This window comes from Phodopus roborovskii, unplaced genomic scaffold (genome assembly GCF_943737965.1).
Source record: "Phodopus roborovskii unplaced genomic scaffold, PHOROB, whole genome shotgun sequence".
In the NCBI taxonomy this organism is placed as follows: domain Eukaryota; kingdom Metazoa; phylum Chordata; class Mammalia; order Rodentia; family Cricetidae; genus Phodopus; species Phodopus roborovskii.
In genome coordinates this window covers 727,186-748,403 of record NW_026126638.1, presented here as the reverse complement: position 1 = coordinate 748,403, position 21,218 = coordinate 727,186, and the positions used below count along the sequence as shown (strand labels likewise).

Here is a 21,218-nt window from a genome sequence, read left to right as displayed (position 1 = left end):
AGCCAATCAGCACTGTGTAATTTGCATATCCCTCTATCAAACGGTTACAAACTCAAGAAACGACCGGTTATAGTTAGTCCTCTGGAATATTAGTTACCGAATTGAGTGAGAAAAGTGTGTTTTATTACCCGCATATTAGTGGGTGGTGGAGAAACTGGTACGGTGATCTCACCCTCACTGAAAGTGGAGTTTGTGTCCTTCCCGCGCTCGTCGCACACGATGCTCGTGAGTGTTACAGCTCTTTTAGAATTTGTCTAGCAGGTTTTCTGGCTTTTGTCGGAAAACCCCTCCCAACCCAATGGTCTATAAAACAGTGGTAGTTTTGTCTTAGTGGCTTATGGGCTCGTCCTCACTGTAGGAAGTGCGTGAGTGCTGGGTCCACGCTCAGAGACTTCCGCTCTGCGTGATCCGTCTTCCCTTCCGCCTGCACTGCTCCGGCTGCCGCGCTAGGAGGCTGCTGGCGTCTGCTTTCTCCGGATCCGTTCCTATTTATTAGTCAAGTTGCAACTGGCATTCTATGGCGTCCGCCTCGGCCCAGCCCGCGGCCCTGAGCGCAGAGCAGGCCAAGGGTGAGGAGCCTAGTCTGGGCGTGGGCAGCCTTTAGGGGAGGGAGCTGTGCTCCCCTGTCTCCAAGCGGGATCCTTGCCCATTATGACGAAGGGTTGGGAGGACGAGCTTGTCGAGTTGCTGTCCTCCTCGATCCACTAACTCTGCTTCTTCCCTTCTTCCTGTGGGTTCGCCCGCCATGCTCCACGGACCTCGCTGGGATGCTCCCGTCTTTCAGTGGTTTTAGCGGAAGTGATTCAAGCGTTCTCGGCCCCAGAGAACGCCGTGCGCATGGACGAGGCCAGAGACAATGCTTGCAACGATATGGGGAAGATGCTGCAATTCGTGCTGCCAGTAGCCACACAGATCCAGCAGGAGGTTATTAAAGCCTATGGCTTTAGTTGCGACGGGGAAGGTGGGTCCCACATGGAATGGCGATGGGATGGATTAGGGGTGGGGCTCATGATCAGTGGCCCCCGAGTCGTCGACCTCTTTCTCGCCACTGGGCGGCAGTCACATCAAACATTGGCACTCAGAGCTCAGGGCCTATCCAGAGCGTTTTTTCCCTCCCCCTTTCTCTTTAAAGTACTGGATCTTGAATTACCCAAGGCCTTATGTTAGACAAGCTCTCCACCACTGAGCCATTTCTACTCAGCTTCCTTTGAGTCAGGGTCTCACTAAGGTCCCAGACTGGCCTTGGACCTGAGACCATCCTTTATCAGCCTTCTGACTAGGGGATACTGAGTAGGCTTGAGTGACCTGGACTCTTGTCTGCCTGACAACAGGCTTCTGCAGTTCCTGCAAGGCGTTCTAGTTAATTGGTTTGGTGTTGGAGATTGAGCGCTCTCTTCCCAAGGCCATGTGTTGATTGATTGATCTGGCCTAGCTACAAGGGACTACTTGTAGACCTGGGGTCTCATTTATATTTAGGCTTCTTGAGACAAAGCAACTAGCATGGTTCACCTGAGTGGAAAAAAAACAAAACAAAACAAAAAACAAACAAACAAAAAAACAAGTCTGCTTCAGGACTTCTTTCTTTTTTCTTTTTTTTTCTTTTTTCTTTTTTTGAGACACGGTTTCTCTGTGTAGCCCTGGCTGACCTTAGAATTGGCTTTGTAGACCAAGTTGGCCTCGAATTCAGATTCAGAGAGCCACCTGCCTCTGCCTTTCAAGTGCTGGGATCAAAGTCGTGTACCACCACGCCTGGATGCGTTAGGAATTTTTCCATATTGTCTCCAGTTGTGCCTAGTGAAAACTGGGGTGGGGTTGGTTGAAGCCCTGTGGGACAGCAGTGTGACCTGTCTTTTGAAGATGGCTGCATGGCTTCTACTACTACAGGGAAACCCCGCCCCCCCCGTCCCCCACCCCCGTCCCTGCCTTGGCATGCTGGTCCCCAGCAGGTGTCCTTGCTCCCTCTTGCAGGCGTCCTTAAGTTTGCCCGCCTAGTCAAGTCTTATGAAGCCCAGGATCCTGAGATTGCCAGCCTGTCCGGCAAGCTAAAGGCCCTGTTCCTGCCACCCATGACACTGCCACCCCATGGGCCAGCTTCCGGAAGCAGTGTGGCTGCCTCCTGATTTGTCCTTGTCTGTGCACCACTGCTAGGGAAGAAGACCCTGTGCCCCAGAGAATAATAAATGTGCTTGTGACTAAACTTTGGTGTCAGTCATTTGTAGTCCTGGCTACCCCCTCTTGTTCCTAGCGACTGCCTCTGACCTTTGGCCTCCTTTCGCCTTTGCTGGGACCAGCCTTGCTCTGGAGAGGGCCTTTCCACCTTTCCTCCCAGGCAGGAGGCTAAACGGGCCTCTTGACATTCTGGGATATTTGTTCACAAAGGTGGTGGCACCTCCTACGAGGCTTTTCCTTCGGTCCCTCCGCTTTCCAGTGTGAGAGAGGTACTCTGCTGGGGGCGGTCCCTTGGCTAGAGTTACTTCCTGGGCTTTGCCCCTACCCGCCCTCCTGCTGCTCTGTCAGTTTGAGCTCCAGGTAGGAGAGCAGGTGGCTCCTCCCCTCCCAAGAGAAGTCGGCCCGCCAGGCCCGAAGCCTGCTGGGCCGCCTCGGGCCTCTGGGGAATTTGGCTGAGGTGGCCGGTCTCCGGCCAGCCCCGCCCCACAGGTCCTTCCCTCGGAGACCTGTAGGCCAGGGGCTCGTCCTCTAAGTGCTGTAGGTTTGACAGACTGGAGGAGGAAGTGGCTGCGAACCAGAATATTCTTCCTGAAGGTCTTGTCTGGATCCCTGAACAGCTGTGCTACTCGATTGGCCCCGCCCCCATCGCCCTTTGCCTGTGACTTCCCCCACTCCTCCAGGGAGATGCTGTCCCGAGGGTAAGTCCCCTGTGCCACCTGTGTCCCACAGACTCTGTTAGTTTGGGCAAACGGGCATTGTTCACACTCTCAACAAGTATGCCGCCATAAACAGTCACCACCATCACCCCAGTCCTGGGTCAGCTTCCTGTCCCTGTTAGCTTCCCTTCTCACAAGAGCCAAGACCCCCAGGCTCATTCATATTCCTCTGCCTCCTTTTTCTTCTAACACCCCCCACCCTGAAGAGTATTTATCTTTTTTCGTTTTTAACCCCTGCTTCTGCCTCCTGCCTAGGACCTGTCCCCACTGGGTAGTTCTTACCTCAGACGGCACATTGGAGGAAGCTCTCCCACTCCTAGGCAAATTCCCCCTTCCTTCTGACCCCCCAAAGGGAGCAAACTAAGATAATAAATGGTGGCCATCATGGTGGGCAGGCGCCACTTACAACAACGGTACACACTCCTGTACGAGGCAGACATGATCTCTGTTTAGAGAGCTGGCCTTCCAGCCAGAGATGACAATGAATCAACAGGTCATAACTAGGGTTGCTTCAGATGACTGAAGTTTGAACACCCAGGAAAAGAAATGAAGAAGGTGCCAGCAGGTGATGTTTGCTGGAGGTATAACTGGAAGGCCACAGGAGGGCTTCCTGATGAGGTGACATTTGAGCTCAGACCTGGTGATGAGACAGAGACAGCCATATTGTGATCAGCAGAAATAACAAGTGTGAACCCAGAAGAGCAGGTGCTCATCCCAGGCAGCCTACTGAGTGGAAACCCACTCAGGCAGTGCTGGTAACTTTGTGGATTGCTTGTGCCAGAGTCCTGCTGACTTTTGCTTCTCATACTGGTGAGCCTTTCTGTTTGCTGTCTTCTTCCAGTGTGTGTCTTGTCACTTTCAGCCCCGAGGCTGGCACTGGGTCTTTCCAGCTGACTTGGCAAGGCATCTGCCAGTACAGAACCTGTGCTTGATTCTTCAGCCTGGACTTGAAGGCGGCTGTCTCTGGGGTCCAGCCCCTTGAATACTTAGGCTCAGCTGCATTGATGGCCTTACACTGAGCAACCCAAGTGCATGTTATGCATGCCACCTCTGTGTCATGGTCCAGCTGCCTGTGGGGATGACCTGCTCCTTCATCTCCCAGCATGCTTTGCTGTGCCAGCCATCTGCTTTAGGCCTGCTATAGCAGTGTTGTGGCAGACAACTCTCTGGCCACAGACGGCTTTAAGTTTTTTTTCACCTTCCCACTCACGACTCACTCAAAGCTTGTGACTCTGGGCAAGTTACTTAACATGTCTGAGTTTTTGCTTTTGTTTCTAAAATTGGGATAGTAACAAGTAAACAGTATCGTCATGAACATTAACAATAATACAGTTGTCTCAGCCGGGTAGGGTACAGTGGTGTGTGACAATACTAGGGAGGCTGAGGTGGGAGGGTCCTGAGTTCCAGGCTAGCCTGAACCACAAAGTAAGATCCTGTCTGAATAAATAAATAATAGAAACAAAGAATAGGGTTATGGTCAGTGGTAGAATACTTGACTAGCATAAAAACTGGAGTTGGATCCCTTTCACACTAAGTAAAAAACAAACGTGAATAAAATAGAATAGAACACAGTAAGATCATCATCTGCTGGTGCCCATGCTGGATTGATTCCAGGGTGCCCAGAAGACACTGAACTGTACAGGTGCATTTGCATGGAGCCTCCACATGTACTAAGTAATGCATATTTTAAATCCTCTCCGAGTACCTATCTAGTTCAATGTAAATGCTATGCAAACATCATACTGTATTATTGAGGAAATTATGGCAAGGGAGAAAGGTCTGTACCTGTCCATAGAAGCATAGGTTTTTGTCTGTAGTTGGCCAACTCCACAGAGGCAAAAGCAGCAGGCAGAAACCGTTTTAAAACATTACAGCTGATGACATGAAACCATACCACTTAGCAGTTAGTTACATAATGAGTATGGCCTCCCAAGGGCTGGCATGAGCCATCACACTTGGTCTTTTGTCCCAGGCTTCAGCCTCCTGAATAGTGGGATTATAGGTATGACCCACCACACCTGGTTGCTTTGTTCGATTTTTAGGTCTGAATTTAGGAAATCTTGTTGAACTCATTTATTAGGCGGGGATACCAAGGCTCAGAGAAGTCCAGTTACTATATAAGATTGTTGCATCTTGTCTTTGGTACCCAGGGCCTGTCTTCCTTGAATCACCATTGATTTTGAGGTCTTCTTTCATCCCTTGTTTCTCAAAGGAATTTCTGTCTCTTCTAGATACCAGGCACTTGCATTTAGGACTATCAGCCTCCTTGAGCCTGCTTAAAGCAAACACAAAATCTCTATGTCCTAGTTGGCCAAGGGCTCAGATAGGATGACTGTGGTATGTTGTCCTAATGTTCCTCCAACTCCAGGGCTCTGTGCCTTGCTTCTGGGGGACTGCCATTATTTTCCTGCCAGAGGATAGCAGGGGTGATCCATCTTATTGGAGTGTCTCATTTTCCGGCTTGACACTTTAAATACACTTGAAGGACCAGGGCATTAGGAGCCTGGTAAGCTCTTTTGAAGCAAGTGGGCTTAACTTTGGAATGAAGAGTCCTAGATCTGGTGCAGTCAGTGTGGTGCCAAACAGGTACCTGGAACTTCCTGTGTCCCTGTTGTGTTGGGATCTGCCCCCAGCGAGGTATCTATATAGATGGACACATGATGGGGTGCATGTGAATTGTGCCTCTATATAAGGTATGCTTACTCATCTGCATGCAGGAGCAGACCAGGGAGCATCCATGTAACCATGTTATGTAAGTGTACTAATGAGTTTTCTCTCTGGATACTTCTCTGGGTTGGACTCTGAAGGTTGGGATGGGGACAAGCCAGGTTGCTGGTGGATCCCCCTGTGCTGGAACCTACTTTGCATGTGATCTTCCTGACCCTTGGGATGAGCTTAGTCCATGAGAGTTCCGGATCTTTCACAGTATGTATTCCAGCATGTAAATTCCCAATGCTGTTAGCAAGAAGAGAAAGGGAGGGAGAGGTAGGTCAAGGGATACATGATGTCTTCAAGAATGATAAAAGACTTGTCATAGAGGGTTGGTGTTTGTTTGTTTGTTTGTTTTTTTCTAAACACGGTCTTGCTGTGCTGGCCCGGAACTCTTTATGAAGCCCAGGCTGGCTATAAACTTGTACTTATCCTCTTGCCTCTGTCTTCCAAGTGCTGGAATTACGGATGTGTGCCATTGCACCTAGCAAGACTGTGAAACCCAGGGCTCTCTACAGTCTAAGTTAGCACCTGTTGGTTTTCATATCCTTTTATTTTTCCTATTTTTGAGAGATAACATATATGCTATGAATACATGTTAAGCATACAACTAACTATTCACTTATTCATGACTTTAATGAGTTTGGTGCAGAGATGGACTCTAGGGCCTTATGCAAGCTACCCCTGAGCTACACCTCACAAATCTTACAGTTTTGAAAAAAGGTGTAAGGGGGCCAGATGTGGTGATGATGCTTATCCCCCCAGCTACCAGAGACACTGAGGCAGGAGGATTGCAAGTTCAAGGCTACAGAATGATTTCCAGATTAGTCTGCGCAACTTGGTGATATACCCTGTCTCAAAATAAAACATAAAAAGAGAGAGAGCTGAGGGTGTGGTTCAGTGGTAGAGCATTTGCCTAGCATATTTGAGGTCCTAGGTTCAATCCCTAGGGCTGCAGAAATAGAAAAATGAATCAAGTGAATAAGAAGAAGGAATAAGGTGAGGGTTTGCCTTAGTGATGCTGCCTGCATAACGGAGGGACAGGGCTCTTCTTTCTTTTTTGAAAGAGTCTCACTGTATAGCACTGGATGTCCTGGAAATCCCTATGTAGTCCAGGCTGGTCTCAAACTCAGACATCTACCTGCCTCTCCCTCCCAAGTACTAGAATTAAAGGCATGCACCACCATGCATGCCTAGGGCCTGGGTTGTAATCCCAGTATGGCAAAAATACCAAAACTAACCAACCAAAATACCCAAGAAAATAACCCCCCCCCCCAGAAGGAGCCACCCTGTCCTGCTTTGTTCTTCAGCAGCCTGTTGTTCTCCCAAAGGAAGACACCCATAGGAGTTTTTTGACTCCTCTGTTGGGCTGGTTATTTTCCCCCTGGTCTTGGTTTGGTAGTATTTGATTTCTTCTTTTTTAATTTATACTGAGGATTACATACACAGGCCATCATAAGACTTTGGGCTGAGAGCTCCTAAAGTTACCATCCCTGTGAGCATCTTCCATTGTCACCAACCCTAACTTCCAGGACACACACACACACACACACACACACACACACACACACACACACACACACCCGGCTCAGAGTCAGAATAGAAGAAAGAGGTCTGTAAACAGTCTCTGAACATAGAAGAGGCCCGCAATTGACATTGTTGCCTGAGGTAGTCTTGTGGGGGGCTCTCTGCTGTGATAGTGTCTCCTCTGGACAAGGAATTTATTGACTACTGTTCCAAATTTGGGTCCTGAGGGCTGGCAGGCAGACTTTACAAATCATTGGATTTGAAGCTAAACAATTTAGGTCTGAATTGGGCAATTTACTAAGTGTAAGGCCTGGGGGCAATTCCTCAAACTCCCTGAGTGAGCCTCAATTTCCTTGTCTGTAAAGCGGGTATAAAGATAGTGCCTGGGTAATGAGGCTGTGGTGAGGTATAACTCATAGGAGGCAGGCAAATGACACTGTAGCAATGAGTCTGGCATGTGGCAACACTCCATTAAATGACAGTGTCACTGCAAGCGATTATTATTAGATTGTGCCAAAGAATGCTGAGTAGAAGCAGCTGGTGGAGGAGGAAGGGATGACCTAATGGCCATGAGGAGTCACACGTGTGAACCTTGGCCTGGAGGGGCTGAGGGGCATACACATGTGTCCTTATCTCTTGATATGTTCAGTGCCATGCTCCTGCGCCTTTGCTCAGAGACAGTGGGAAGCGGGCCCTCCCCCACCCTGCCACCCTTCTGCTTCTCTTCCCTTGCTCTGAAAAGAGAAGTACAAGTGAGTTCCCCCAAGGGGTCGGCCGCGCCCCTTCCTGTCTCCGCCCCGCTGGCTGCCCCAGGCCAGCAGAGTGGTAGCCTGGCAGCGGGACAGCAGGTTGGGGTTGTAGGAGGCTTAGGCTCTGAGAGCCTTGCTTGAGGCTCAACCCTAGAGCTTTCCCACCTGTCCAGACAGGCTGTTTCCTCCACGTTCTCTGCAGCCAATTCAGCAAGAGCCCCAGGATGGTGAGGTAAGGGCCCGGGGCCCCTGGGAGGTAGGAGTGAAGAGTGACCTGGCGCCCGGGGGATGTCACCTCACCGCCCTGTGCGCCCTCAGGTGGTTTCATCGGGACCTCAGTGGGCCTGATGCAGAGACCCTGCTCAAGGGCCGGGGAGTCCCTGGGAGCTTCCTGGCTCGGCCCAGTCGCAAGAACCAGGGTGACTTCTCCCTCTCAGTCAGGTGAGTGGTCCTCCCAGTTCATCTCATGGGTCCTGAGCGATCTTCCGTTCCCTAGGTTGCCTTGGCTTCTCTTGCTGCATTGCTTCCCTTGCGTTCCTGCCTGTAGACCTAGTGTGTCCCCATGACTATCTGTGTCTACCCCAGCCCTGTGTGCTTTTGCATTCAGGCCCCTCGGCCGGCTCCCGTACCTGCGGCCTCACTTCCTGGTGCCTTGCAGGGTGGATGACCAGGTGACCCATATTCGGATTCAGAACTCTGGGGACTTCTATGACCTGTATGGAGGGGAGAAGTTTGCAACATTGACAGAGCTGGTGGAGTATTACACTCAGCAACAGGGTATCCTTCAGGACCGAGATGGCACCATCATCCACCTCAAGTACCCACTGAACTGCTCGGACCCCACCAGTGAGAGGTGAGGCATGCACATTGCAGGCTGACCCTCTCCCTTGAGGTCGGTGTAAAGGACGGGAGTACCTGGTCCGGGTGACATGCTCACAGTCGGTCCCTCATCCCTGCTCTTCCTCCCCTGTCCTATCTCAGAGCTCTGAGCTGCTTTCCTCTATACCTGCTGACTCCCATGACTAGCCCATGCCCTGTCCCTCCGAGGAAGCAAGGGAAGCGCTCCCATCTCATCCTCTCCTCAGAAGCTCTGCCCATCCCTTCCCCACTCCACCCTTTCTGCAGGGTTCCTGCTGTCTAGCAGCCTAGTCCTGAGAGTGACAGTGAGGCCACTCCTGTGGCTGGTGTTTTCCCATCAGGTTGGCCCTATTGCTAGAAAGCTCTTCCTTCTATGGGACTCTTGCCCTCCCCCAGCTCTCCAGGGTCTGGCTCTCTTAGGTGCCTATGTTAGGAAGGTCTTGAAGATCCACTGTAATTGGGCTACTCAGGGCTTTATCTCAGCAACACTGTGAGGATGGGTTGCAGAGTTTGGATGAGGCAAAGTCATTGGTATTGGTCACAGCTATAGAGGGGTAAGGGCCCAGGCTTACCTGGCTCCAGGAAACACTCAGGGTAGCCCTCCCTAGAGCTGCAAGGATGTGGCCTCCATACCTGGGCTGGCTGTTCTCATGTGGTCTCCACAGAGCATGCGCAAGGAGAGGCACATAGAAGTCCTTCATTATACTGCAACTCATCTCAGCTGTACCGGGCAGTGGAGTAACAGTAAGGGTTCTCATGGACGTCTGTGTTTGTGGCACTTACAGTTGAAATGATTCTGAGCCTTGACCTCCCCCGACTCCAGACCCTCTGCTGGGTCCTGAACCCTGGACCTTGGGCTTGTTGGGTGTGTGCTTTTGCCACTGAGCTACTTACCCGCAGTTTGTAGTCTTTTTTTTTTTTTTCCAATATTTTTGGTCGTCACTGATTAAAACTTAGAACTGGAGGCCTAAGGCCTGTGGGTCAGTTGGTAAAATGCTTTGCATAGCTTGCATTTAGCCTTGGGTTTGCTTCTCTGTGCTGCATAAACCTGGTGTGGTAGCATATGAGTGCAATCATAGGCAGGAAGACCAGTTCAAGTCCATCCTCAACTTCACAGCAGTTTTGAGGCCAGCCTGGGCTACATGAAACCCTGACCTAAAGAACTGAAACAAAAAAAAAGGTAGAACTTGAAAGATTGGGGGAAAAGGCCATCTCTGGAGAGCCCTTTGCAGCCAACATGAAGAAGGTGGTCTATACTTCCTTGAAGATTTTCCTCTTCTGGCGGTGAATAGAATGGGAGGGCACCCCTCACCTCATGCTCGCTCCTTCCCCCTCCTACCTGCAACACTCAAGGTGGTTGGGCCTCTCGGATGCGCCTTTACCTCCTTGTCTTCCCTTGTTGCTGTCAAGCCAGGATCTGCTCTGTTAGAGGAGACGGACTATGGAGACATAGCAGAATTGTAGCTGGTATGTTCACTGTGATAGGGAGGAGGTAGGAGCAGGGTAGGACAGGATGGAGAAAGAAGCTAGCAGCACTACATGGGTGACACGCCACCGAGGGGGGTTTGGATGACTCCAAGAGGCGCTCGGATGACCAACTAAGAAGGGCAGCTTTATCCCTAACCCTAGGGTGTGGGGAAGCCAAGGCCCAACTCTCCTTGTGTCCTTGCCCCACCTCTTCTTGGAAATTTGCATTTGTCCCCTCAGTGGTGAACTCTGCCTGTGGTCAGTTCATTTGCATGGAGACTTCCTCATCCTGTCCCCTGAGGGAAGGAGCTAAGCCCCCTCACATTGCTTGAGGACCCTGGCCTGTCTGTCCCCGAGGTAGGCTGGGGTAGCCCAGGACACCTGAGTTGGGGTAGGAGCCTCTGAAGGGCCCTGAGCTATGGTGTCCTCTGGGCAGAGTTGAGAAGGACCGGGACTGAGCCCCCACTCCCCACACCCCAATCCTTGCGGTTGGAAAATGCTGCCCCCCCCTGTCCCTGAGCTGAGGAAACCTCACTTCTCACTCTCTCCCCAGAAGGAGTTTTGTATTTTTTCCATCACGTGGTTTCCTGTGAGGCTAGGCATTGTGGGGCTACAGTTTCCTCCTGGGAAGGGGTGCTTCACGGAAAGGTCCTTAGTTCTGTTTTCTGCCCTACAGCCCCTCAGAGCCCCTTGAGTCACACCATCCTGGGCTCCCCGGAACCCTGAGACTACCCACCTCAGTGTTTGTGCCCCTCATCACAGGAGTTTTCCATTGGTCCTTCCCAGCTTCTGCCTCCTCCAGCAGCCACTGCCTTCTGTACTTTGGGTCCACCTACATTTTACTGTTCCTCCTTTAACCCAGTCCAAGTCTGCATTTCATGGGGACAGTTCTTTTTGTCCCTCCAAATGTTCTGGGTTTTGCTTGCCTGTTTGTCGTAAACAGTCGGAAGAGGCTCTGGGGTTTTGTTAGAACACCCCCCCTTCCTTTTTCTCCCCTCCATTCCTCCTCCATCCCCCTTTCTTTATTTCAGTGCTGGGGACAGAACCCAGGGTCTTACATGTCCTACTGAGCTGTAGCCTCAGTCTCCATGCTGTGAGCTCTGTGGAGCCTTTTCGCTTATCAGTCTAGGCCCTAGGACCGGTATGCAAGCGCTCTACCTCCATTTTCTCATTGTAAAGTAGGGAAAATAGCCATCTCTCAGCTTTTGTCTTGTTTTATTGTTTAAAAGATTTTTGTAATATCACTTATGTGTGCACATAGAGATCAGAAGACAACCTGTCAGAGTTGGTTATCTCTCTCTACTATGTGGGTCCTGGAGATCAAACTTAGGTTGTGAGGCTGAGAGCAAAAATTTTTACCCTCAGCCATCTCACCCAAAGTCCTTTCCTTCCTTCCTTCCTTTCTTCCTTCCTTCCTTCCTTCTCTCAACTCACTTTGTAGACCAGGCTGTCCTCAAACTCCCAGAGCTCTGCCTGACTCTGCCTCCGAGTGCTGGGATTAAAGGCTGTCCCACCAACGCCTGGCTCTGCTCTTTCTTTTTGAGACAGGATTTTACTCTGTAGCTCAGGTTGGCTTGGAATTCTCTATGTAGACCAGGCTAGCCTCATGCTTACAGTTATCCATATTTTTGCCAACCCAGGGCTGGAATTACAGGTATGTGTCACCATGCTGGTTGTTTGTTTTTGAGATGGGATCTTTTTTCTGTAGCTCAAGCTGGCCTAAAAGTTACCATAGCCAGCCTCATTGAAGCCCTCTGAATGCTGGGATTATAAATGTGAGCGAAGGCTACACAGAGAAACGAATGATATCTTCAAAACAAACAAAAAACAAAATCAAAAAACCAAAATAGAAGTGAGCCGTCATAACCCATCTATTTACTTATAGAAATAAAGCAGGTGGGTCTTTTTTGTTTGTTTGTTTTGTGAGACAGGGTTTTGCTGTTTATCCCTGGCTGCCCTGGAACTCACTCTGTAGATCTGCCTGCTTCTATCTGAGTGTTGGGATTAAAGGTGCATGCCACTACGTAGAGCCTGCTGCCCTCAAATTTACTAGAGTCCCCTGTTTCCTGGAGAGCTGGGATTCTAGCTCCAAGCCTGGCTTTTTCCTCCCAGCATTTTTGTAATGGATCTAAATGTCCTGGTGGATTTCAAAGCTTGCATGTATCTCACACCTGGCAGGCAGCAGGTGTGAGGGGCCTGGCCACCATCTTTTCAATATCCCCAGGTGGTACCATGGCCACATGTCTGGAGGGCAGGCAGAGACACTGCTTCAGGCCAAGGGCGAACCCTGGACATTTCTTGTGCGTGAGAGTCTCAGCCAGCCTGGTGATTTCGTGCTGTCTGTGCTCAATGACCAGCCCAAAGCTGGTCCAGGTTCTCCACTCAAGGTCACTCACATCAAGGTTATGTGTGAGGTAAGTCAGCTGAGCTGTGGGGAAGGCCTCTCCCTGGAACTTCAGTGGGCGGGTCTTCTTGGGTTGGATTTAAGACTGGGGTGTGAAGAGGGGGACTCAGTCCTGAGGGGTGGCCCTACTCGATGTCCTTCAGGGTGGACGCTATACTGTGGGTGGCTCAGAGACCTTCGACAGCCTCACAGACCTGGTGGAGCACTTCAGGAAGACTGGGATTGAGGAGGCCTCAGGTGCCTTTGTGTACCTGCGGCAGGTGAGGGGCCCTTCCTTTCCCCTGAGCCGTCAGAGATGTGGACTTCTGAGGTCTCTCAGACACTGACTTCCTGCCCTCTGTCACCCCAGCCTTACTATGCTACTCGGGTGAATGCTGCCGACATCGAGAACCGGGTGTTGGAACTTAACAAGAAGCAGGAGTCAGAGGACACAGCCAAGGCCGGCTTCTGGGAGGAGTTCGAGGTGTGTTCTGGGGACAGTGGGACTGGGTCACCTTGCCCTCTTTATGTGCCTCTGACATGGCTCTGATCTGTGACCCATGACCTTTCCACCCGTGGATGTGCCTGCCCCGGGGCGGGGGCTCAATTCTTTCACATTTCAGAGTCTGCAAAAACAGGAGGTAAAGAACTTGCACCAGCGCCTGGAAGGGCAGCGGCCGGAGAACAAGAGCAAGAACCGCTACAAGAACATCCTTCCCTGTGAGCACCGCGGCTCTGCCCCTCACTGCCCCGCCACCCCTACCCCACCCCACCCTTTCCTCAGAAGCTCCGCCCCTCACTGCCCCGCAGACCCTCTACCCCACCTCAGCCTCTGCAGAAACTCGGTCCATCCCTACCCATCTCATCCTCTCCTCAGAAGCTCCGCCCCTCACTGCCCCGCAGAGCTCCCCTCCTCCAGGAAACCTCTTCACTTTCCAAGATCTCCACAGCCACCAGGCAGTAATCCGCCACCCTCTGCCCACGAAACCTCCGCCCCCACCCCAGACATCCAGACATGTTTGTCCCTGCCTGCTGTCGTATCCTCTATGAGTCCATGGCTTTGGAGACACTAACAGTTGTTAGCTTGGGAAGGGTCTGCCCCAGGGTGTGGCCCAAGCTGTTTTTCTCTCCCCACGCCAGTTGACCACAGCCGAGTGATCCTGCAGGGACGGGACAGTAACATCCCTGGGTCTGACTACATCAATGCCAACTACGTCAGGGTAAGTGGGGTGAGCCACGTGGGGCACGCATGTCCCTGTGTCTTGGGTCCATGGGTGCAGTGCTTCTGGGAAAAATCTTGGGTAGGGGTGATGGTGGTACAGACACATCCTATGGCCAGCGATTCAGGCCTGGGGTGGGTCTCTCTGTGCTTCATCTAGAACCAGCTGCTAGGTCCAGATGAGAACTCTAAGACCTACATCGCCAGCCAGGGCTGTCTGGAGGCCACAGTCAATGACTTCTGGCAGATGACCTGGCAGGAGAACACCCGCATCATCGTCATGACCACCCGGGAGGTGGAGAAAGGCCGGGTAGGGCAAAGCCTCACCTTCCTGACCCCTACATTTTCCTCCTCAGTCTTTGTTAACTACCATACAAGAGTAAGAGCAGGGGCTTGTGAGATGGCTCACAAGCCGTGTGCTTGCAGCCAAGCGTGACATCATGAGTTCAATTCCTGGGACCCAGGTAGGAGAGAACCAACTTCTGCAAAAGTTCTCTGACTGTCGCATGCATGCTGTGTGGTACATGTGTACCTATGCGTGTATACTCACACAGAAATCTAATTTTATAGATGTACATACATATACACACCTCAGTGACAAAGGCCCAGTGCCTGTTAGGAAACTGAGGCCTGAGATAAAGCCTCCAGAATACACTGTGACTCGCGGACACCTGGCCCTCCTGAGCTCCAGATGCTCCAGAGTGATGATATAGCCCAGTGGCATTGCACTTGCCCAGTATGGGAACCGGGTTTGATTCAGCACCACAGAAGTCTTTAATGTCAGCCCCTTTGCAGTGGGAGGTTTTCAGCTGCTCTCTCTGAAAACCCTCCCATGGCTCCCATGCTTCTGGAATAAAGAGCTGTCCCTGCAAGCCTGGTGGCTTCCTTCCAACCCTCATGCCTCTGCTGGTCTGTGTGTCAGGCTTCTGAAGGCACTGGACGGTTTTTGCTAGGAAATGGCTCTCCTGGACCGCATGCCTCACAGGCTATCCTGTATTGCCTCCATAGCCCTGTGGGAGAATTGGCTCCTTCCCTACCCCCCTGCTCCTGAGACATGCGTTGTCTGCCTGTGTCACCTGTCTATGTATCACCCCTTGTCCTAGGACACGGACAGTGTCTGACTTGGTCTTCTGGGTTTTGTAGCGCTGGGGATGTAACTCCTAGCTTTTGTACATGCTAAGCACATGAGCTCTCGCTGAACTGTCCACTTAAGTTTGAACCACAGCTCGGCAGGTACAGCGTCAGTGGTCACTGGATAGATTATGCGGTTAGATGGCTGATCAGGTCTTATCTAGTGGTAGTTAGCTTGAGGCCAGATCCCAGGTTTGATTTTGAGCGGGCTCATCCATCTTTAGGAAAAGTCTGGTGAGAGGTGGGGAGAAGCCTCAGTTGGCAAGTGTTTGTGGAAAAGCAGGAGGAATGGAGTCCGGGTCGTTAGGAACTCTTGTACATTCTGGATGGGCAGTGGGGCTTACTCACAATTCCAGCTTTGGGAGGGGGACACAGGGGATCCCCAGAGCAAGTTGGCTAGCAAGACTTGCCATATTAGTGAGCTCTGGGTTTGACTGAGATACCCTGCCTCAATGAGTAAGGTGGAAGGGGAGTGGAGAAGGACTCCAGCTTCGTTCTTAAGCCTCCACATCATACCATCCCCCATCCCCACGTTTGCACCTATGCACATGTGCAAAAAAAAAAAGAATTCACTATGCCTTGGGTCCCAGGAAGCCCCAGGGCCCTGCTCTATGCTTTACCCCTTCCCATCTCTCTTTTCAGAACAAATGTGTCCCATACTGGCCAGAGGTGGGCACTCAGCGAGTCTATGGGCTCTACTCTGTAACCAACTGTGGAGAGCATGACACAGCAGAATACAAACTTCGCACTTTACAGATCTCCCCACTGGACAATGTGAGTGTCCCTGGACACCCCAGGAGCCTCTCCTTGGATTGGTTCTGTAGTTTGGGTGGGTAGGACAAGGGGATTGTGTGGAAGCAGCGGGCACTGACTCTGTCCTTGGCCTAGGGGGACCTGGTTCGGGAGATATGGCACTACCAGTACCTGAGCTGGCCTGACCATGGGGTCCCCAGTGAGCCTGGGGGTGTCCTCAGCTTCTTGGACCAGATCAACCAGCGACAGGAACGCTTACCTCATGCAGGGCCTATCATTGTGCATTGCAGGTGAGAGGTGTAACTCGGAGGTAGTGTAAAAATACGGCAGCTGGAGCTTCAGAGAGCCAGCTTGATTCCCAGCACCTACACAGTGATGTATAACCTTCTATAACTTCAGTCCCCGGGGATTCAGCACCCCCTATAACCTACAGGGGTACCGCATGGACCATGGACGTAGTGTACAGACATTCATACAGGCAACCCCCTATCTCGACACAACAGCAGTGACCAGCACTGTCAGCAGCACGGATAGGGACTCACAGAATGCCTCCCCTGACCCCCAGTTTCTTCCGGGCTCCCTCACTACTCCAGGCCTGTGGGTGGGTGGACCAGGTTGTGAGTCCTTGGGTTTCTCCTCTCACTGCTCATTGCTGGGCATGGTGGCTAAACCTATAGTCTAGCATTTGGGAAACAGACAGGAGGATCATGAGTTCTAGGCCACATAAGATCGTTTCTCTTCTTCCTTCCTTTTTTAGACAGGACGTCTCTGTGTAACAGCCCCGGCTCTCTTAAACTCTAAACAGGTTGGACTCGAACTCACAGGGATCTAGCTGGCCCTGCTTCCTAAGTGCTGGGATTAAAGGCATGTGCCACTACACCAGGCATAAGACCTTGTCTTAAAATTAAAGTTTCTGCCTGGCTGTCCAGGACAGCCTCCAAAGCCACAGAGAAACACTGTCTCGGAAAACCAAAAAAAAAAAAAAAAAAAAAAAAAAAAAGTTTCTGTGTATGTGTTTTATCTGTGTCTTTATACTTGTGTATGTCTCTATGTATATGTGTATATCTCTGTCTGTGCTTTTGTGTGTATGTGTATATGTGTGCATATGTGTATATCTGTGTGTCTTGGGTATGTATGGATATATGTATATGTATATCTGTGTGTGTATGTCAGTGTGTGTGTTTCTGTGTGGACACCATTGATGCCTGATGCTTTTAATGTATGGCCTGGGGAAACAGGAACCAATTTTGTTCCGTTCCTCTTCTGTCCCTATAGCCCCAGGCTTCAGACTTCCTCCTTTCTCCACTCACAACTGTCTTACAGCTAATCTCGGAGTATCCCCATACTGTCTTGGGGGCCAAACTCTGCACTCTACCATCTCCGGGACAGCTCATCCCCAAGAACTACCTTTCTGCTACCCCTCCCCCATTCACACACTTCTTGAAATCCCCATGGCCTTTATTTAGAAATTACAGGGAGGAAGTGGTGTGGGGTTTATTTTTGACAATCTGGGTTTGAAATTAGACATCTCAACTTGTGGTACCAGCGCCATGAACTGGACTGTAGGCAGATCTGGGGTCTGCATCATCTGTTTGCTCAAGGGGTGGGGAGTTCAGGGAGGGGGAGGGAGGTGGGAAAAGGGAGCATGCTACTGTACTGTCTCCACTGCATGTGTCCTGGGCCAGCCCTTACATTTTTGCTGTGTTAAAGAAAATAGAAATGAAGCTCCATAGAGAGAGGCCAAATGGCACCTCTCTCTCTCTCTCTCTCTCTTTCTCTCTCTCTCTCTCTCTCTTTCTGTGTGTGTGGTTCTGGGGGTGGGACCCCGGGGCCTTAAGTATGCTAAACACATGCTTTACCACCAAGGCATACCCTAAGTACAATGTAACTGTGTGTGGTGTATGCACATGTGTGGGCATGTCTGTGGAGGCCAGAGGTCCTAGTATTTTTATATGGTTCTCTTCCATCTATGTATCTATATCTGTATCCATCTATCAGTCTGACTGTCTATCTGTCAATAGTGTATGTGTGTATATGTGTCCTATCCTATGTGGCTCAGTGGCCTGAAACTTGCTAGGTAGGCCAGGTTGGTTTCAAATTCACAGAGGTTGACTTCTGTCTGCCTCCTTGGTACTGGAGTTAACACATCAGGCTCTCCACCTTATATTTTGAGACAGGGTCCTTCTCTGAACCTGGAGCTTATCACTTTAGTTTGGTTGGCTGGCCAATGAGCCAACTTAACTTCCTGGTAAGGGGGTTACATGGCCACTGTGCCTGGCCTTTTTGTGTGCACTGGGGATCTGATATCAGGTTCCCATGTTTGCTTGCATGATGGTCACCGAGCCATCACACCCATTCCAAAAGTAATTTGTTTGTCTTTCTGTGTAGACTGGGCTGGCCAACTGAGTGCAGGGATTAAAATCATATGCTACCATGCCTGGCTCCAAATGCAACTCTTGTTTTGTTTTTTGAGACAGGATTTCACTGTGTTGTATAGCCTTGGCCCTGGAACTCACTCTGTAGACTCACAGTGATCCACCTGCCTCTGCTTCCCAAATGCTGGCATTAAAGGCGTGTGCCTCACTGCTTAGCTTCAAATGTAACTTTTTGTTTGTTTGGTTTGGTTTTGGTTTTTTGAGACAGGGTTTCTTTGTGTAGCTTTGTTTGTCCCGGAGCTAGTTCTATAGACCCCGTTGGCCTTGAACTCATAGAGATCTGCCTGACCCTGCTTCCTGAGTGCTGGGATTAAAGGTTTGTGTTACCATAGCTCCACTCAAATGTAACTCTTGAAGGCTGGAATGGCCCAAGGAGCAGGCAGGACAATGGCAAAAACAAAAGTTCTGTTTTTCCAAGGGATGAGGATAGCCGTCGATCGGAAGAATGAGGAGTAGAAGTAGAAATGGGGGGCAAATGCTGGGAAGGAGGTAAATGGTATCTGTACCTCCAAAACAGACACCTGCTTGTCCATCCTGTGACAGGGGCAGAATGGGTACAGAGATGAGATACCCCCTCTTTGCTGGCCTAATGACCTGTATGCATTACCAACCCTTGAGACTGGAGCGTTAGGTTCTTTATGCTTTGCCTAGAGCTGGGGTTACCCCTGGGCTCCCCATTTCCAGGGCAGGGCCTCTGATGGTGGTGCCTTCTCTCTTCAGCGCTGGCATTGGCCGAACAGGCACCATCATTGTCATTGACATGCTCATGGAGAGTATCTCCACCAAGGGTGAGGATCCTGGGGAATGACGGCGGGTGTGGGGGAGGGACAAGCAATCCCCTGGCCTTGGCCTACCCTGAAGTCCCACTGCCACCTTTGTCCAGGGCTAGACTGTGACATTGACATCCAGAAGACCATCCAGATGGTGCGGGCTCAGCGCTCTGGCATGGTGCAGACGGAGGCACAGTACAAGTTCATTTATGTGGCGATCGCCCAGTTCATTGAAACCACCAAGAAGAAACTGGAGATCATACAAGTGTGTCCAGAGTGGGGCCGATGGGTGGCGGGGAGAGTGGGCGACACCCAGTCCTGCTGGTGCCACCATCTTCCCACCACACCTTTGCCCACAGTCCCGGAAGGGCCAGGAGTCGGAGTATGGGAATATCACCTACCCCCCTGCCATGAAGACTGCCCATGCCAAGGCCTCCCGTACCTCTTCCAAGTGAGTGGCCCTGCTTGCCCTCCCCTCCTCCTGCCCAGCCTTAACTGTCCTTTCTGGAGTGGGCTAATGTGGAGGTTGGAGGGACCCTGGTTCGAGGGCAACCTTCTTCCTACTACCTCTGTTCTTAAGTGTTTTCTGAAGTGCACATTGCTACCATGTGTGGGCCCGCTGTGCACTGGTGTGAGTGCAGTCTCTGCCCCTGGGAGCTTTGGGTCCAGTGAATGGACAGTGAGCAGGTTATCTCACTTTCCTGGCTTCAGTAAGGGACGGTTGAGTGTGGAGAGTGGCTGCTAGTAATGGGGTCAGCAGTCTCCAAGTGCCTTCCCCCCACCCCCTGCTGCCCCACCCCCCACGCCCAGAAACAAGGAGGAGGTGTATGAAAACGTGCACAGCAAGAGCAAGAAGGAAGAGAAAGTGAAGAAGCAGCGGTCAGCAGACAAGGAGAAGAGCAAAGGCTCCCTCAAGAGGAAGTGAGCTGGGCACCCAGCTGCAGGTGGCCGTGGTGAGTGAGGCCCCTTCTGCATGGCCCCTTCCCTCCCTGCTCCACTTCCCACCACCCCAGTTCTCCCATGCATGGGGTGGCCACAATCTCACACTGCCCTGCCAGGGTGATACATCGGCTTGTATCCCCTCCCCAGGCCCCAGATACCCTCTGACCCACTTCCTCTCTTCTATCTGCAGCATCAGCATCAGCCTCGATCCCACAGAGGCCTCCACTGGGCAGATCAAGACCTGTGGCCCACATGCACCAGACTCTAGGAGCACCCCATCCTCGTGTATTTAAATGGCTGTGGTCCTCTGAACTTGTATATAGCCCAGCAAGTCCCCAGACAAAGCCAGACTTCTATTCTTGTAAATAAAGCCCCTAGACCACCACTGTGTGCTGCCTCCAACTCTGTGTGCCCCATGCATCCAGGGACTCTGGGAAGGGTGGGACCGGGATGTTATGTGTGACTGTATAGAAGCTCAGCCTTGTGGGTCAGAGAGACTTGGTTCTGGATGCTGCTTCACACAGCGGCCTGTGGTGTTCCTAAGGCTTAGATTGCTCTGTGTTCTCTCTCTCTCTCTCTCACTCATGCTGGGGATAGAACCTAGGTCTCCTATATGCTTGGCAAGTGCTTCAGCCTTTCTACAGCATAGTGTGATCTGGAATCATCTGCCCGCCTTGGCTCTGTAGTGAAGTTATGGTGACAGTGAGTGCCAATAATAATGGCCGCTGCTACATTACACACTGGCAACAGGCCCAGGAACTATTTAAAAGACTCTAGAATTAATTACTCCTAGGTACTTCAGTTTCTGTTCTATTTATTTTTTCACGGTACTGGGGACAATGCTCAAGGCCTCCCACAGGCCGGGGAGTGAACAGCTCTGTCCCTGAGCTATACCCCTGGCTCTTTGGGTACCTTTATTATCCTGCTTTTACATTGGAGAAAACTGAGGCACAGGAGATCAACATTCCAGGACCACTGGCATTCAGAGTCCATGTCCTCTTACTGTACAGACTCAGCAGGGTCCACCCCAGAAAGATTTGCCATACAACCTGTTGTTAGTTGCTAGATCCAACAACTAGGAAGATTCTTAGGAGGGACTGATCTAGCCTAGCTTCCCCAGATCTGCAGTTCCCAACGTACACAGTAGGGGGAAGGAGGAGGGGGGCATCCCCCTGCTGAGGACCCCACCTTCTTGGTCACTGAAGGTCATTCATTGTATTATTTTGTCCCCCTTCCTTTCCTTTTGTCTAGAGTTGGGTTCTTTATATATGACTTGAATCTCTTGGTCAGTTGAGTGTGCCAGCTGTACCTTGGGAAGGGCCGGCTCCGGCCACCATGGGAAAAGCGAAGGATAGCACATTGGCCTGAGGCCTGCTGTGTCATGGGTCCT

General features: G+C 51.1%; 2 protein-coding genes and 1 non-coding gene across 4 annotated transcripts; all 3 read left to right on the top strand.

The window, feature by feature from the left end:
• Window positions 1–227: 227 nt before the first annotated feature.
• Window positions 228–289, top strand: LOC127213064 (U7 small nuclear RNA). The gene has a single exon (XR_007833612.1). It is a non-coding gene; the product is annotated as a U7 small nuclear RNA (small nuclear RNA).
• A 195-nt stretch (window positions 290–484) lies between these two features.
• Window positions 485–2,197, top strand: CUNH12orf57 (chromosome unknown C12orf57 homolog). Its single transcript, XM_051173283.1, has 3 exons — window positions 485–569; window positions 785–961; window positions 1,969–2,197. Exons 1-3 carry the CDS (start codon window positions 518–520, stop codon window positions 2,118–2,120), a joined length of 381 nt encoding a protein of 126 aa, XP_051029240.1. The 5' UTR covers window positions 485–517; the 3' UTR covers window positions 2,121–2,197.
• Window positions 2,198–2,654: 457 nt separating this feature from the next.
• On the top strand, window positions 2,655–20,213 carry Ptpn6 (protein tyrosine phosphatase non-receptor type 6). 2 transcript variants are annotated; one of them, XM_051173273.1, is made up of 16 exons: window positions 2,655–2,867; window positions 8,189–8,311; window positions 8,529–8,723; window positions 12,420–12,609; window positions 12,743–12,859; window positions 12,949–13,062; window positions 13,202–13,298; window positions 13,719–13,798; window positions 13,958–14,107; window positions 15,571–15,702; window positions 15,817–15,971; window positions 18,837–18,904; window positions 19,000–19,151; window positions 19,246–19,337; window positions 19,697–19,839; window positions 20,019–20,213. In XM_051173273.1, the coding sequence occupies exons 1-15, from the start codon at window positions 2,854–2,856 to the stop codon at window positions 19,809–19,811; spliced, it is 1,794 nt and encodes a 597-aa protein (XP_051029230.1). In that variant the 5' UTR covers window positions 2,655–2,853; the 3' UTR covers window positions 19,812–19,839; window positions 20,019–20,213. The 2 variants fall into 2 exon arrangements, with proteins under 2 accessions (XP_051029230.1, XP_051029232.1); XM_051173275.1 differs by lacking the exon at window positions 2,655–2,867 and adding an exon at window positions 7,927–8,102.
• The last annotated feature ends 1,005 nt before the right edge of the window (window positions 20,214–21,218 follow it).